The 18,355-nt window shown below is 39.8% G+C and overlaps 1 protein-coding gene across 1 annotated transcript in view; it reads right to left on the reverse strand.

Annotated features, from left to right (window-relative positions):
• The window catches only part of DIP2C (disco interacting protein 2 homolog C), a 209,614-nt gene that overhangs the window by 43,838 nt on the left and 147,421 nt on the right, over positions 1–18,355 (reverse strand). Inside the window, exons 30-32 of the mRNA XM_019530709.1 lie at positions 13,978–14,146; positions 11,850–12,020; positions 2,518–2,579 (exon numbers count right to left, since the gene is read on the reverse strand). Coding sequence (XP_019386254.1) covers positions 2,518–2,579; positions 11,850–12,020; positions 13,978–14,146 — 402 coding nt within the window. The remainder of the gene's footprint in view (positions 1–2,517; positions 2,580–11,849; positions 12,021–13,977; positions 14,147–18,355) is intronic.

The raw sequence follows: 18,355 nt of genomic DNA on the forward strand, positions 1-18,355 counted from the left end.
TAATACAATGCACACCCTGCTCTTTCTAATGGGATTTACTTTTCCTTACTAGGCTGAAAAAGGTGAATTGTTAGTGTAGTTACAGTACATGCAACTTGTAACAAGAATCAATACACTTTCAAACTAATAACAATTATCCAACTTTGTTCCCATTCCACCACTAATAAGAAAGAATTAGTTTTGATTTCCACACCTTTTACTCAGCTCTTCTCCCACTCACCTCTCCAAAACAGTCACACAATGAAATCTCTCTCCTGCACCTGAACAATGCTATCCATGGATATGTCTACACTGTATTCAAATGTACCGCTGAATTGTATAGAGATACACAGGCCTGCAAAACTAGTCAATTCAGTTCATATTACAACAGCAATAGCATGGAGCTCAGCCTGAATTGGCCATCAGAATATTCACTCCACTTCCTGGAAGTGTTTTGTAGACAAAGCTCAAGTAGGATCAAAGAGGTTATTTAAGAACTGAAGCCATGTCTGCTCTGCTCCAGTGCTCTGCCTCTCACTGAAGAATATACCAACCTCTCATTAAGGCATTCAGTACAGATATAGGGCAGATTAGACTACAGAAAATAGGGCTGGAAGGTGGTCACTGAGTCTAACTCCCTACTCCAGGATCATCCCTGCCTAAACCATCCTAGACAAGTGTTGCCTAACCTACACTTAAAATCTTTCACTGATGGAAATTTCACAATCTCTTTGCTTAACGCAAAATGCAAGATCATGATTGTTGTATGCTTTATGAATGAATTAGGAATAAAGCAGTCTCAAACAATTGAGTTATGCCTTACAGTTGCCATTTGTGGTGAAGTGCATTAGACAAGCACTCAGGGAGAGTTAAGTACCCCACAGCGCAAAAGAACCAGCTCACATGTCCCAGCAGCCGAGGTTTGCATGCTACTGCATAGTCATTGGGTAACTGGGCAACCCAACCTTTAAAGGCTCTGCACAGAATACATGTGCAGCTTAAGGCACAATGGGATCTGATGCCTGATCCACACAATCAAGGTTCCTGGTTAAGTGCGGGTGAAGTGTAATGTATGGCAGGGGCCTGAGATGCATTGTTCATACCCCCAGAGTTCACACTGTTTACAAGCCAGAGAAAAGACCTCTCCACTATTGCCCCACTAGGAAAGAAAGGAAGAGACTATTTGGATATGTTCCTGTTAATTTTTTTCAAAGAAAAAAGCAGAATTGGTGAAAAGGGTTAAAAAAATATTCACATTTACCTTTTGACTGGAAAATCTGGTTTTAATTACACAGATAATTTTCTTAAAGAGGGCTTGCGCTCCCCCAAAACTTTTATTTTAAATTGGAAAAATTGAAATTCCATTTTAAATTGAAAACTCTTCCCCATACAGAACGTGTCAAAGCATTTTCCAGCTGGTAAAGATTTAATTCATATCCTTTGTGTGGACTCACAGGGGAAAAAACCTAACAAGTTTTAAGATAGAACTGGATAAATGTATGAATGGGATTATATACGCTGTGGTTGTCTACAATGGCAGGGACAAGGTTTAATGACTCCCGAGCTCCCTGCCAGCCCTGTGTTCCAACATATACAGGCATACCTCGTTTTATTGCGCTTCGCTTTATTGCGCTTCGCAGATATTTTTTTTTTTTTTTTTACAAATTGAAGGTTTGTGGCAACCTTGCGTTGAGCAAGTCTACTGGCGTCATTTTTCCAACAGCATTTGCTCACTTGGTGTCTCTATGTCACATTTTGGTAACTCTCACAATATTTCAAACTTTTCATTATTATTATATTTGTTATGGTGATCTGTGATCAGTGATCTTTGATGTTACTATTGTAATTGTTTTGGGGCGCCACGAACCGCGCCCATATAAAATGGCGAACTTAATTGATAAATGTTGTGTGTGTTCTGACTGCTCCACCGACATAATGCCATTGCACACTTAATAGACTACAGTATAGTGTAAACATAACTTTTGTATGCACTGGGAAACCAAAAAATTTGTGTGACTTGCTTTATTGCGATATTCGCTTTATTGCAGTGGTCTGGAACCGAACCCGCAATATCTCCGAGGTATGCCTGTAGTTTATACTACTCAGCTGAGTGAAAGCATTAGACCGAATGTAAAAAATGGCTACCCAATTAGTTATCAATCTCTAGTCAGCTGGATTTGACCCAAGGTAAAATGAACCAAGCCTGACTGGAGTGAAAAAGCTGGGAAAATCCTGTTTTGGGAGGATAGGTAGAATACTTATATGTACTGCTTAATCAAATGTAAAGTATGTTTGGACAAAAGAAAACTAGAGACGCTTAAAGCAATACATTTATCATCATGCTGTTTTAGAAACCCTAGTTACACTATTTGTTAATTTATTCACTCCTTTTTCAGGGGGTTGGCAATAGCCAGTGATAATTAGATCTAAGACAGAATACCACTCTTTCACAGGGTGACAAGTGTATTTGTAATGTTTTCCTGCAATGCCCTCTGTCTAATCTGCATATTATAAAACTGAGAATAATGTAGCTCATACCTGTCATGTCTCAGTGCCCTCATATCTACATACACAGTAGTTGGATCTGGTCCAGATGTCCCCTGTAAACAACAATATTACCCAGTTAGAACCTGATAACTAGACAAAAAGTTAATTTGCAGTTCAGGAATAGAAAATGTGTGCTAATTAGGCTAATAAAATGATCACACATATTTTAACTTACTGGGGGGGAACCCCCTCAGCCTTGCAATATAAAAGGTGAACAATTACAAACATACCTACCCCTGTAACAGTTGTTACCTTATGGATTATAAGAACTTCAAAAGGCTGCCCAACAACCAAATATCAAGACAAGCATTACTGGATTTCAAACAACTGAATATTTAGCAGATTGATAAATACAAATACGTTAAATGTTTTGCCATATAAAAGAATGCTGGAGTTGCTGAGGAGAGTTTAATGGCAGAAGCTTGGGGACAGGAATGTAAAGCATGATTTGCTGAGATTCATCAACGCATGCAACAGAGCACATAGTTGAAGCTAAAAGTTATTAAAGGTAGCGCACGTGACATGAACCAGTATGGATTGAAGATCTAAAAGCAATTATTCTGTTCCTCTTAATCCTCCCACTACATACTTGTAATGTGTTAATGCCATTGTATTTGCTCAGGTAAAAGTGGGCTCCTTTTTTTGGTTTCATTTCAAAAAGAAAGGAGCTGATGCAGCTTTGTTAATTGGTCTTTCTGCCCAGTGTTGCACTGCAATTTTGTGCCCTACAATGGTTTTCCTTTATCCAAGTGCTTAAACTCATCACAATATACAACCTAGATTTCTAGGACTAGGATCACATGCTTTTTTTTCCACTATACCCTACACCCTGCAGCCAAGAAGAAAGCTAAAAAACAGCACAACTTTGTTTTGGAATACTAGAACTTTGGAAAGTCTGTTCTCAGCAGCTTCATGCATCGAAAACCATACAGTACTTGCAAGAACTCCTACATCAGGTAATTGCATAGATTTTCTACTTGGTGTATGTCATGTTCCAAGTGACAATGTTTTCTAGCTTATTTTAAATAAATAATCCAATGAAATTCCTAATAATGGAAATATTTAGAGCTAGAAGAAATAGAACCAATTTGCTACCCTATTTTCCTACTACTATGTTTACTGGTAATTCCATAATTTATTCAGCACCGAACACTGCTATCAAGTTCCATGGGTAGACAAGTTCCATGCCAAAAAGGGGGAAAGATTTGTTACTAGCTATTAATATTTACTCTACAAACACTGATCAGTAACCCACCACCGAGACAGAAAGAGTAACACAGCTGCACATGCATGTTAGCCTATTTAGCTTGTAGTACACAAGATAGAACATCCTATCTAGCCATTAATGACGTGATTATCAGTTTACTAATAAACTCAGCAGTGTAACAGACTAGTGCTGAGTGGAGAACTTAATTGAAGTATAGATTCATCTGAAAAAAAACCCCCCAAAACTTCTTTTGCCCTAAGAATTAAAAAAAAAAAAAAAAAAAATAGACCTGAGTTGGTTTATAAAATAATCAAAAAGAGCTGAATTTGAAAATTAGAAGACAGTTATTTGGTATTTGTTATCCTCAGTGTGAACAAAACAGTCAATTCAGGCTGCTGATAGTCAATAAAGTTGATATCTAGATAAAGCTATACTGGACTCATTATTTTATCATCTCACACAAAGGATCTGAAAATCTCCAAACTCAATGTCTAGTCTGTCCCACTGTTGGAAGCTGATAGGTGGGTATTTAGGGAACGTGAAAATCCCCTACCTGCTCGGCCAGCTTCCCCAGCCTGTGAGGCTATAGCAGCAGGAATAGCAGGGATGAGGGAGAGAAGGAAAGAAGGTAACACAAGACAAAAATAATAATAAACAATGGGGATGGAGGGTGGGGGGAAAAAAAAGAGAGGAAAATGCAAAAAGCAGGGAGTAAAATAAAAAGAAAAACAATGTCAAATACAGAAACCTTACAAATTAACCATTATACCATTAAAGGTTAAAAAAAGTAAAAAATGAGGTGTCAACATTTTAGTAGAGCAACAGAAGAGACAGCTATAGATGACTAACCTTAGACAAACAAACTTAAGTTGTTTTAGGACACTATAGACAATGTTGTTAGTGGAAAATGAATGTTTAGCACACTATCTTTCATGTGAAGATGTAATTAAATATTATGGCCTAACAATTTAAGGCACATAAAGTGAAATGGGGGTTCAAATTTGCCATTACTCTAACAATTAAAGGTCATTAGAGATTTCTGTTCCTCTAAAAGCAGTAAGTACAGGTCTGTTGGCAAAATTAGTTGACAATGGAGAAAGAATGGATACTTACACATTTTTCATACAGATTAACCTGCTTGTAGGGTAGAATAAGATCAAGCCTTGCATAATCTAATTGCTAAATGAACACAAATCAGTACTACAGAGCTCTTTCATTCTTGGTCTACTAACCCTGACATGCAATGCTTTAAATATCTGGAGCAGTAAAATAATCACTCATCAAAAGAAACTGGTTCCAGCAAAAGATGCAAAAATGCAGAGATGACCATTTTTCTACTCTGAAGCTTGTTGCATCAGACAGCTTGGTGGTATTGTAGGCATTCACTGTGCCCACCTAAACTCAGGAAGACAGCTTGGGACCTGACCCAGCATCTGTGAAACAAGACAATTCTGGGAGCACTGGAGTATATGCACCCTTTAATAAAAATATTAATATCAACAAAGTCAGTCTCTCAACTTCATAGTCTTCAGGAAGTTGCCACAGCAGCAGCTAAAAATAGGTGTATTTTGAATGAGGGAAGATGAAGCCTTTTTAGAGTAGGGTGTATTTGCATATTACATTGCTGCTTAAAATTTAGCACATTATAAAATATGTAGATTCAGCACCATATTAAAACAGCAATTAAGTATCAGAGTTACTTCAGTTCAGGAAGTTTATGTCCCAAAATATATGCAAGTGTAAAAATATACCCCAGTCACAAAGCCAAGTTTTGAGATCGCCACAAACCACTCTCATAAGGCTTTTCAATAAGAGCTCAATACCCAGCATCTGGAATTTTCAGCACTTAGTGCATGTCCGGGGGTTACGTGTATGTGTGTGTCCTACCAACTGGTCCACTCAGAATTGCAAATGGGGCTAAGATCTGCCTGCAAATTAAGCCTGTAAAACTAAATTCTCTTTAGTAGAAACTTAAAGGCTTGAAGAATGCCATACAGAAGGATAAAAGCACTCTCTTGTGGGGACAGATCTTTCTCATAAATGCATGTGCTGCACATTTATCACACTGTACTCCCAAACAAGTGTGTTTAGAAACCATGAACTGGGCCCCCCAAAAATTCATGAAGTGTTTAAAAATAATTACTGGGTCCTTTTTTATTTCCGTTGTAGTTTACACTTCCATACTTTTCTGTGGTCCAATGAAGCCTACAAATTTACCTTTTTTTAGGTAAGTACTTGAAAAGCCTAAGTAATACAACTGCAGCAGCTTGACCTTTAAGGAAAAAACACTTGATATCATGACTCACAACAAGGTTGTATAAACTAGCAACAATGTACATCAGGAGTTTGAAGAAACTGATCCACAGGTGTACTACATATGCAAATACAAATCAAGCTCAACAAATTTACCTCCATTTGTGGGAACACAAGCAAAATGCTGTTTGCTACTATCTACAATTCCATTTTTTCCTACATTTAAAATCTGGATTTCTCCTGCAATTCGAGAGCTTCAAAACAGAATAATTGGTTGTTAAGTGGAAAGAACCCTAGCCTTGTCTCCTCCAAAGATTTGCTAACAAAATCCTCTCATTTAGAAAAGTTAGTATACAGTGGGGATCACTGAGGAAGAGTGAACCATCAAAACCCAGTTCTCCCCAGTTAAAACAACATAAATATGTTCTACTTGGCTCTAAGTTTAATGTTATGAAAATGTACTCTTATTTTCCTTCTGAAGATTAAATGCGGCTGAAGACATTTCTTTTCCAGCAGATGTTAATAATTGCCACTTTACAAAAGATTTGATGTTAAGGATAATTAAACATGGAAGTTGCCACTTCTCCACCTTCCCTGAAAACTTAATATTCATGTGTTTTAATGAGAATTGTCCAGATAGCTAAGAGTTATAGAAATGCATCCTACCTTTGTAGTAAAGGTACTACTTTTCTCTTTTAGAGAACACCAACATGTCAGTACACAAGAAGTGAAATATACTGTGTCCAATCCTTTTTTTAAATTTACTCACAAATTAAGTATATAACTTTTAGTTGCTGGATTTGTAAATGTATTTGGAAGCCCTACAGATGCAGACTGGGTCTCAGAAAAATGTTCAGAAGCAAGTTTTTAAAATATAGTTCAAAATGACTGAGTTTTTTGTTCAAAAGAAACATGCTCAATCTGTTTAAATGGAGTCAGAAGGATTATGAACATAAGCTAATAACTTATCTATATGGTGCAAAATCGAAGGTCCTAATGGCTAAGCCATGATCATTCTGTAATAAAGAGTTGTGACAATATCTGCCTTTCTAAAGGATTCACTGCAAGGAAATGTCCCTAAATTCTTTGTTCCTTCTTTGAAGGGAAAAAATAGAAGAGGTCTTGAAGGAAAATGGGAGCGCTATTCTTATAACAGCCTTTCAGTCTGAATGCATCTTCAGTGTTAATGTGCACCTCCAGGTCTGTGCATGCACGCGCGCACGCGCACACACACAGGAACCAGAAATACCCAGAGAATTACATGGGCTTTTTAGAACTATGCAAAAAACAGAATCACTCTGAGTCACTGGAAACTGCCACCTCAAAATGCTGTTAGTTGGCTATTTTGCCCCATCTACATAAAGACATGGTTGGATCTAATGTGCAGTACATACAATCATGCCTCCTGCCATGCCATGTATGCATGGCAGGAGGCATGATTGTGGGACTGAGCATTAGATCCAATTGCGTCTTATTGCTGGTGCAAGGGGAGCTGGATCCTGGGCTCCCCCTGCAACTGTGAGAAGCAGGATACTACAGCTGGGAGCTCCCTTTGCTGATGAAGCTCCCAGCCATGGGGACCACATGTAGCCAGGACCGAGAGTCCCATCAGCTGTGGGGGTTCTTGATTCTGGCCATGCATAGGGCACAGTTGGGTCTGAGCTCCCTCAGGTCTGAGCCCCTGCTGTGGTCTCCCAGTGCAGGGCAGAGGGCAGAAGGGGGCTGGTATGTGGACTGTCCCACACCTGGGAGACCACACTGGCTGCAATCTCCCAGCTCTGTGCATTGTGCTCCCAGTTGCAGAACTGCCTACATATGCAAATTAAAGCTGGATAGAAACCAACTATGAAGTTATTACACATTTCTGAGCAATAACTTTATAGCTAGTTAAGGCACAAGAGTTAGTTTTGATGTGTAGCTAGTCCAAATTTATTGCTGATTTAACAAGGTAATCATGCAATAGACATAAAATGGAGAGGGGCCTTTTAGTGATATTCCCTCTACACTGCACATGCAAGTGTGTTTTGGAAGGTATGGGACACGCTCAGCCCCTTAAACCTCTCTCGTAAACACCATCTGAAATAACAAATCTGGGAGATCTCTTAATGATGAAATCAAAGAGACTACATCCAAGGCATAAAACAGCTAACATCCTTTGAAGACAATCAGGATAGGCCTCCTTCTGGAAAAGGTGCAGAGGGTGAACAGTAGGACTTCTTCATAAAGATCAATCCTAAACACAAGTGTTAGGAGGAACCTAGAGTAAGTCTGAAGCACAATACTGTTACAGGGGGCAAGGTTTCAAGGACTTCATCTATGTATCAGTAACCCCCCTCCCATCTTTCCTCTGGTAGTATAAATGTTGGGCTTTACAGCAACTGTTAGAATACAGAGAGAGGCCAAATGCCGCTGGCTCAAAACACTTAAAACTATTTTTATGTGACCCAACATTAAAGCCTTTGCAAACAATGGCCATTGCCTGAACACAATGGAGAGACGCTTACCTAAAGAACCCTGCAGAGAAAGGATTAAAACCTCTTCTGTGCTTCAGCTTTGCTTCCAGAAAACAGAATATCCTGCAGTTAAATGCACCCTGCATGTTATTAGCCACTTGTTAGAGGAACTGTCATAATAGATGGAAAGAATGCTCTCTCTAGGTCAGTATCCAGCCTTTGGCAGGGGCTCGTATAAGTTGCTTCAGAGGAAGCAACCCTGCAGAAGCCAGGTATTCCAAAGGATTGCTTTATGTTCTCTGTCGACATGCTATTATTTTGCAGTTACTTATTAAACTAACAGCTCTACTGTTGCTTCAAGTTGCACTTAAAATCTTCCTTGCTTAAAAACCTGAAAGGCCATTCCACCTGGCAGAGTAATTTTTATAGCACTGTTACCAATGTTTGATTACTTTGAATCAGCAGGTAAGTGTTTTTTCTCAGTCCAAGATCACAATTCTTTAAACAGCCTATTGCTTTTGGTACAGTTTCTAGACTGAGGTGGCTGGTCTTAAGTTATCTGAGCATAATCAAGAAGTTCTGCTAACCTAGCTAAGCAGCTTCAACATTTCTTTCTGGGATATTAATAGACTGGGCTTGCTCATGTTCTTATTGTGTCCATGGTCAAAATCATCAGAAATAGGTCATTCTGCAGATGATCCCATCTTGTTTTTTAGGTCTGAATAACTGTTCCAGAATCCTGTGTGCATGTACAAATACCCAAGAGGTGAGATTCAGGCAGAAAGCCAAGACTCAGAAAGCAGCAACTGACATTCAAGCAAGAAAGAAGCTTGATGAGGCTTTCAGTGTTAATAACTGCCCCCCATTTCTCTACTCATTTGGGCTTCCATATACCATGGGTTCAGGAACTGTTTGAGATTATCCAGAAGGCCTAAATTTTAGAACTAGTCTAGCATTCCTGAAACTCATCTGCATCTTAGTGCAAGCATGGTGTTGCACAGATGTCTTGTATATCAAGCAAAGCAGTCACCTTCATCATGAAAGACCGGAAAGGCATTAGTGGCAACTGAAAGTCCCATTTTGCAAAAGGAAGCTTGTCTTTTGTTATCTACAGTGTCCTTCATGGCATGCTCTTGCATACATCAGAGTGCCAGAGTTCAAGTAACGCTTTGAGAGAGAGTCTCAGAAATGGAGCTTCAGGGACTCACAGACAACTAACCTGATCTGCATGAGAAATTTCAGTGGATGCTTAAAGCAATCTGTGATAAAGGCAATGCCATCACATCCCTGAGCTATGGCTTTTCTTGCCTGCAGAGGAAAATCTGAAGCTACTTCAAAAGGGCAAGAGACACAGGAAGCATAACCAGCAGACTGTTGTTACTAAAAGCTAGCGCCTCAGATTTTCTTGGTGTCTGGGAAATCTCTGAGTATGGAGCTACTCTCTAAGGGATAGTAAGTGTTCAGGATCTACTGCACCGATGTTACCTATATGTTGCTCCTGAAACTACCATATGTTATTTTCCTGAAATAAAATGCAATATTCCGATGTATGCCTGTTGAGGGCCAAACTAAGCCCAGTAGAGTAACTAGAACTAAACACATCCCTGATGAATAAGCAGTCGGGAAACTTCCTGGAGGCAAGTTTCCAAATCCAATTGTTGCTGTTAGTTTTCTTTCTTTCTTCTTTTTTTCAAACAGGAGAAGACTGATTAGTTGTTTACTGAGGTTCTTTTATCAACCTTACAACAACAAGACACTACATGCAGTGAGTGGGAAGCTGGAAAAGTTTCCCTGTGGAGAAACTTTCAGTAGGTGAAACCCCCAAACTAAAGCCATTATTTAAGTGAAATAGGTGGCTTCAGTACTAACAAGAGCATTTCTAAAGAGACTTCTTTTTCTGAGTACAAGACCATTTGTTAACAAAAACTGAGCAGAAGACAGATACTAATTCCAAAGGATTCAGGTATGGCTTTGTTCAATGCGGGAGGTTTTCTTCAACTTTTCTATTCCTGGAGAACATTTATGGCAGCATTTAGACTAAAGAAGTCTACCTCAGAGACAAGGAGTGACTTTTAACCTTACTCAGCATTGACTTGCCATATATTAATAATTCTCATTAAAGCTGCTGTGTAAATTAGTCCTGGGCTGAAGGGATGTTGTGTTACATGAGAGCAAGGTTATACTTATAAGGGAAAGAGTAACTCCAAAAGACTTAGGAGGCATAGCAGATAAACTAAAAATATAGCTCCTAGTGCAACAGGGCTCATACGGTCCTAGGAAGTTTTTTTCTTTTTATGTATAGTGATATCAATACTGGGATAGTGCATCAAGGTCTGTGATCTAGATTCAGAAAAAAAGGTTGAAAAAGAAAAATGGTTCAAAAAAAGAGTAAGATTAACTGTGAATTAGAAAATCTATTTTATAGCAAGAGTTGTATGAATTTCCATTTATTCAGCAAACAAGGTGAAGAGGTGGCTTCATTCCAATTTAAATACCTGAAGTGAACAAGACTTCTGATAGCAGAGGACTCTTTAATTTAGCCAAAAGAGGCATTACCAAGTCCAGTGGCTGAATATGAACCTAGACAAGGTCACATAAGCAGTATGGTAATTTAATTTTTTTTTAAACAATGTTAACTAAAGCATTCTCTGTTTATCAAGGAGCAAACTAATTCTCCATTGCTTGGAGAATGGAAATCAAAACAAGGTATCTTTGCAAACAGACAGGCGCTAGTTCAATCAAGTTATTGGGCTTGTTGCAAGAGTCACTAAGTGAAAAAGTCTAAGGTCTGTGTTATAAAGAAAAGCAAACTAGAAAATCACAGTGTGCTATCCATTAGTCTATGAATCAATAAGCTAAATTTCTGGAGGTGAGAATGCAAGTTCCCTGTGGGCACTTTCATTTGATTAACAGGTTAAAAAGGAACTATACATATGTGAAGTCACAAAAAGTAATTTTTACTAGGTGTATACTAAAGAGCCTTATTTGGTTAAATAAATCAGTATCAAGACTATTATACACAAAGAAGAAAACAATGTTATGATTCATTAAAGAAAGCACTTGGAAGCAGGGTTACACATTAGATGACTAAACACCAACTGTTTTGTTTTAGAATATGGGGGTACAAAGTTTATCACTCAAATGCTCTGCTAAATTACAGTATATCTGGGGCAGAATAAATGCTATGAATGAGATGTGAAGGATGAATAGTGTTCATTGACAAAATACAGAAGTGAATTACTTGTATATGAAAGAAGAACGTTGTACCGCATGCTCAATAAGCTCATGGAACACAACTTAAGCAAGCAGCCAAGTGAAACATGATGAAACCTCCCAGGTGGATATGCCTCACTGACATCCATTTTCAGAGTGCAACCAATCAGTCAGATTTAAGGTGTGGAAAGTCTTACCTGCAAACATATGGCCAGGTTAACTCTACAGCCAAATGATGTGCTAACAGCCCGTGGATGAAGACCCAAGTCTTTAAATAATTTTGAAAAAGACTGAGTGAGAGCTATTCGGGGTCGTTCCTCTGCAACTACTACACATGTCCGCACACGTGACAGGTCCAATCCCCTTGCCTAGGAAAAAGTTATAATGTAGTGAATGCTACAATTAAACCATTTTAAAGCAATACAGCAAAACATATGTACAAGAATATAGGTAACCAACATTTTCCATTTTCAGTGTTTCCTAAAGGTTGGCTGGTCAAGTGGCAGAGTAATGACTACTATAGAATAAATCTACTTGCCTAGAATTTCTTCTGTAGCACTTAGAAAGAGATGGATCAGTTAGTTTCAGAGTGAAAGAATATTGGTATCCAGTAATGGTTCAAACTTGCAAAGAGCAACAGTAAACTGGGAGAGTTAACCACCCTTGAAAACCTCATTTAAAGACAAAAGGCATGAAGAGACTGCACGTCTCAATACCCCAAGATATGACAGCAGGCCTATCAGTCAAGTAATGGAGATTCTGAATGCATAAAGAAAATTTTGTAATTTACAGTGAGACATGTACGACACAACAAATATTGATACCAGAAAATAAATACATTTTTGCATTTGTTAGAGCTGCCTGATCAGAATGAGAAGAAATTAGAGAGGAATTTTAAGAAATCAACGACAACATAAATCTCCGTGGCAACAGCTGGTGCTGCTTGTGCTTTGCTCTTTTGTGACAATACCCAATTTGATTTTCCGGGGAATGCACAAGGAGTGCAAGAATAGTTGGGAGGGAGGAGGGAGAAAGGGAGCAATACCACAGGGGAATAAACTGTGTTTCCAGATACCAGGTGTTGAGTTCAGTGGCAGAATGTGGCAAGGCCTCTTCTACATCTTTATACCTGCCTACCTGAGCTTTAACACTTAGGTCTGCAAACTCAGGTACCAGTCCCCTGGCCTCAGCATCTCTCTCTTCTCATGGCTTTCAACTTAGTCATAGGTAGCACTAGTGATAGCTTCCCTACCCTCTTCCTACCACCACCCATCCTCTGGTGTGCAAGATTTCAGCTTCCGGATGTTGGAAAAGAAGCAGCAGCAGAGAAGAGGCAGTGAAAACCCATGAAGAACAAAGGATAAACGGGGAGGAGAGGGGACAAAAAGAAAGAAAACAAACAAAAAGAGAGCATGAAAAGGAGAGATAACAGAAACTTGTCAGAACACATTTGGGAGAGGACATGGTGGGAAGGGCACTGATTTAGGGACAGGATACTACTAAAAAGGTGGGAACCACTGTCAGCCATGCAAGATTTACATCAACATCAGGCTCTATTACAGCTATAAAAAGGATATGCCCTAGTGGAAGCAAAGTGTGGGTCTTTTTATTGTTAAATGTTTTATATTTTCCATATCTTATCTGTTGTACTACCTTCCTAAGCCTGAATCCTGAAAAAATAATGCAGCTGTCAACAAATCAAGGCAGTGCCCGATGTCTGATAAATTAAACCCCATGTGTGATACAAGAGAAAAATTAATTAGATCTCTTCAAAGCAGATACAATCAAGAGTTGCAAAACTGGCTGCAGAATGTTTGGTAAAAATGATCATATTAGCAATAGAAGCCGGCCCCAAACTGAAAGAACGGGGGCCTTCTGAGATTTTTCACCAAAGTGAGCAAAATCCAAGATAGTATGTAATAAAATTAACAAATAATTCCATAATGTACAATTAGAGAATTAGGTAACTCTAAATTATGTACATTTCTGACTTTCCCCCCTTTCTCCTCCATCTCCCACCCCCTTTTACGAACTAAAACAGGTGAGAGAGAAAGGTAGTTAACCCTGATAGTCTGAAGTCAAGCAGAAGCTGAGAGAGCTTAAGTAAAAAAGCTCGCTCTTTGGTGCTTAACAATCTTGTGATCTGAAAGAGGGCTAGACAGCAGCAACCAACAGAAATGAATAAAAAGCCCCTGGCAAGGAATTATGCCGGTTCTATTACAGACTGTGCTTATCCCGATTTTTCTCTCCTCAGTGAATGCATTTAATACAAGCCTCCAATGCTATATAAATCTTACACTATGTGGAAAAAATACAGTTCCTCACCTTCAGTGATTCTGTTTGTGAACCAAGGCCCTTAGTGCAAAGCTCCATGACCGAATAGGAACAAAATGTGTCTCTGACTTTGTACTGACTCACAGCTAGAAGCCACAGAGCAGGATTGGTCTCCAGTTCTGAAGGAGGAATCAAAATTGACTGGTGTCCTGAATAAACGCTGCAAAGACACAAGTATGGTCAACACATGCTAGACTTTTATTGTGTAGATGAATAAAAACAAAAAGATATACGCATTTTAAGTGTAAACGTTTAAAAAATTATTAGACACACCACATAATTATCTCATCAAGAAGGTATAGATGCAATAGCTTTACAACAAAGGCCAAATTCTATACTTTGCTACAATATAAACCAGGCAAAGTCAGTGGGAATACAGAACTTATTCCTAACTTACTAAATTACACAACATATCGGTGGACACTAGCGTTAGGAATGTGTGGTTGAGAACACAAATTCTTGGGTTAGTAGCACGAAAATATGTGAGTGCTGCTACAATTATTATGGTGTGTGTTACTATTTAAAAATACCTGCATAAGAAAAATGCAGTATGTTCTACTCACTAAGAAACTAACCCCAAACCCTCTGAAGTAAACAGCTTAGTTACTGCTCCCAAGGGGGCAGGATCAGGCCCCAAATGAAAAGTGGCTTTTAGATTTCTCATGCTAAAGTTCTCCTAGCAATTAACTGCTCCTCTGTAACCCAAGGTTAATAACAGAAATGCTATGCAGACAGAGGCATGGAGAGCATGCTAAAGTTTATGATGCATCTTTTATCTCTTAGCATCCCGACAATGGGAACTGAGGCAGTTAGATTCAAATCCTAGGAAAGTTCTCTGGATTTGAACAGTACTAGCCCCAAGTACTTGGGTCTCCCAGCTCCAGTACTACGTAGTCTGGGTCATGGAGTCTCCTTGGAACAAGAACAATGAGGTTACCTGGACTTCTCTCATCAGAAATTCCTGGCAACGATCTGCCCCTGCCTTTTCAAGGAAGCAAAGCTGCTTTTCCTCTGGGGACCTGCAGTCCTAATGGAACGCACAGCTGGAATGTCTTTTGAAGATGGAAATCCTTGAAAGCTAAAGGATTCACAGGAGCACTTCTGGACTGAGGCAGAACTTGTCAAGATGGCAGAAGAAAGTGCAGAGGCCAGTTTGCCCTGCCCTTGACAAGGCTGATGGCAAGGTCTCTCAAGACAAAACTAAAGAGGCAAAGAGGCATCTCTGTAACCCTTAAACTCCTGCAGTCAGGAGTGGGGACAAAGTTACGAGACCTGATTTATTGTTCAGTATCTTATCTGCTTTTGCTTGCTAGGGAACTTAAATCTCTTGAAACATTTTGAGATATATTGTCAGAAGAAAACTGAGACCACATCCCTGTGTAAGTTGGGGCTTTCAGCTGCCCTTGCATCTTCCTGGATTTCAGGTTGGTTTAGCATCCCCACACCCTTCAATATGTCTAAGTTACAGCCTCCTCAGAGTGTCCCATTGGCCATGCTGGTGCCTTGAAATGTGCACACCTCTGGGCAGCAGCCACACCACCACAGTCCTCTTGCTCCTGCAACATCATCTACATCAGAGCTGTCAGTCCTCAAGGGAAGGCATACAACTGACTCCCTCCTTCCTTATGTAAGGAGACTTGTCTCCTCCCCTTGACCTGGGGTTTTTACACCCCCTTTATGTTGTTATTATTTAGGTTCAGTTAAGGTAAGAATTCCACCCCGCTGTTTTTCTTCAAGTTAGACCATAAAACTTAATGGCGCTTTTACACATACTCCGGGGCTGGGGGGAGTGGCACCTTCATTTGAGTGGCTCCAAGAGCCGCTCTAAAGTGCCGCCGCATCGAGTCTGGTTTCATGAGCTTTAGTTCAAGTGCCCCTGCCACCATTTTTAACCATGGGGATGCTGATACATGAGATGCAGGAGGCTGCGGAAGCACAGTAACTGCCACGCTCCTGCAGACTCAATTAACAGAGTCTGCGCTGACATGCTTTGAGTACAGCACATCGGAGCAGCCTCCGTGCTTGTGTACAGGCACCCTAAGAGATGAAAACACTTTCTTACACACTAAACTTTTGCAAGTTGCAATTCAAATGTATTGTTTCTGGTACCTGTTTACTTGTAGTTCCAGCTACTTGCTTAACAGAACACTTAGTAACACCTCACCTCTTGCTGTCGACATGACCTGATGGCCTCATCAGGTATTTCACTTTGCTATATCAGGACTGACAAGAAGCATGGTGAAAGAAAGCACTGTTGTTTTACAAAACAGCTTTTCTATAATACTGTTTTTACTTGAAGATAAGAAAACCCCCAATATAAGATGACCCCCTGAATAATTAGATTCTATATATGGAAAAATTAAAATTTTGTTACAGTTTTCCAGGTATAGAATCTAATTATTGGAAGCTTGTCTTAAATTTGTCCCCGTCCCACCATGTCAGCAGGAAAAAGAAATCTGTGGGTGTCAGGTGGCCCCCTTGCCCTCTACCACAGGTGACTGGTGCCTCTTGAGTCAGGGAGTGGAGGTGGTCCCCTGGCAGCCGATTGCACTGACCATGGAAGGGGTGTCCCCTGGGGGGCCAATCTCAATCACCAAAAAGTGGTCGCACCACTTCTGAAAGTCCCAAGGCCTCTTCCAGAAACTGCCTGGTTGTTTTTGCTGGCAGCCCCACTCTGGTGCTCCTGCCTGTAGCCTGAAGGGAGAGCGTGGCTGGCCAGAGGGTACATGTGCCCCCCCTACACATTGCCACTCCCCTCTACTCCCCCCAGCCTTTTCTCCCTGTAGCCCCTTCCCCCCAACCCATACTGTCAGACTCCTCTCCCTAAGCACATGGAAGTGAAGGGCAAATTTGAAAACACTGATTTGCAAATAAATATGCCTGTAGTAAATTACTTTGGGTACCCATAGACTTAGTTCATCCAGAATTGATACATTTTACCTTTTTTGAAACTGCTTCATATTTTAGCACAGATATGCCATGAACACACTTTTAAGCAACACTTTTGTAACTACTTACATACAGCACAGATGGTATGAGACAGGATGGAGGAGTAGGTGAAAAGGGATTCTGGGTGAACTGTTTGGGCGCCATTTGGTGATGTCTGCCAGACATTTAAGGCTGGTGAAAAACAGGAATAAGTGGAAATGGGAAAGGTGCAACCCCAGTGTGGGAGTGAAGAGGAAGTAAAATGTATGGAATGCAGTGGCTCACCGTGACTTGAAAAATAACTGGTGCTGACAGGGACTAAGCTACAGTAACCTGTCTTTGTGGGAGGTTCCCATGAGTATGCCTGCTAAATAGGGGCTATGCATTTTATTGTCATGCTCAGTGCTGGCTTCATAATTTGTTTCTGTTACTGAGCCCACGCTGTTTTTAGCAGAAGTTTAACGACAGACAATGTATTTAGTGAGAAGTCCTTGTATGCAAATATAAGACAAGAAGCATTTTTTTCCATGATGACTGGCGCGGGAGGGGAGGGACCTCATTTTGTATTCAAGAAGTAAGGTAGTACTCCAATCAAGTGCCTTGGTGGATTGGAGAGCCTATTTATTCTGGTGTTGCATGTCTGTAACTAATATATATACTATAAAAATCTTGATTTTAAGTATTCAGTTACTTCATTTTGCTAGTTCAACATCCTCCTGCATTCCAATAGCCGGTGCAAAGTTACAAAATGGCTTGACTGGTTTGACTAAGAAGCATATAGCAAGACTTTCACATTCACATCATCATCTGTTACAGTGATTGTTATACAGATAAAAACTTTATTACCAGATAAGTTTAATAGGCTCTATACTAATGAAAAGCCATCTACATTAAAGCAGGGATATTTTAATTTTAGTAAGTAGCTTGTATATAATTGGATTTAGTTTTGATTACATAATTGGAGAACATTTTCTGCTTTTGTGAAACTAAGTTAAGAGATTCAAAAGTGCAATGCAAAACAAATTACAGTGCTATGATCAACCTTTCAGAATAAAAGATGAGATGACTGATGTTAAGCTTTACAGAAACCTCCTTCTCCCCATTTAGCAGTCAGCAAAGACATAGAATAAAAAAAGTCTGGATCTGTGAATCCACATTGGTTTGATGACTCCGCTATCATGCTCAGGATGTATTATTCTGTGAAAAAGATCCTACTGAAACCCTGTTGGAGGATGCAGCCAGCATACTGGGAACCTGGTGCCTCATGTTAAATGTATTGCTCGGCTTTGCAAGGTTTCTTTTTTGTTATAATTTTATACCCTTTGGGACATAGTTTCATAGTTGGTAGGGTCGGAAGGGACCTGAGCAGATCATCAAGTCCAAACCCCTGCCATGGCAGGAAAAAGTACTGGGGTCAAACGACCCCAGCAAGGTGTTCATC

This window comes from Crocodylus porosus, unplaced genomic scaffold, assembly GCF_001723895.1.
Source record: "Crocodylus porosus isolate Cpor-Errol unplaced genomic scaffold, CroPor_comp1, whole genome shotgun sequence".
NCBI lineage: Eukaryota > Metazoa > Chordata > Crocodylia > Crocodylidae > Crocodylus > Crocodylus porosus.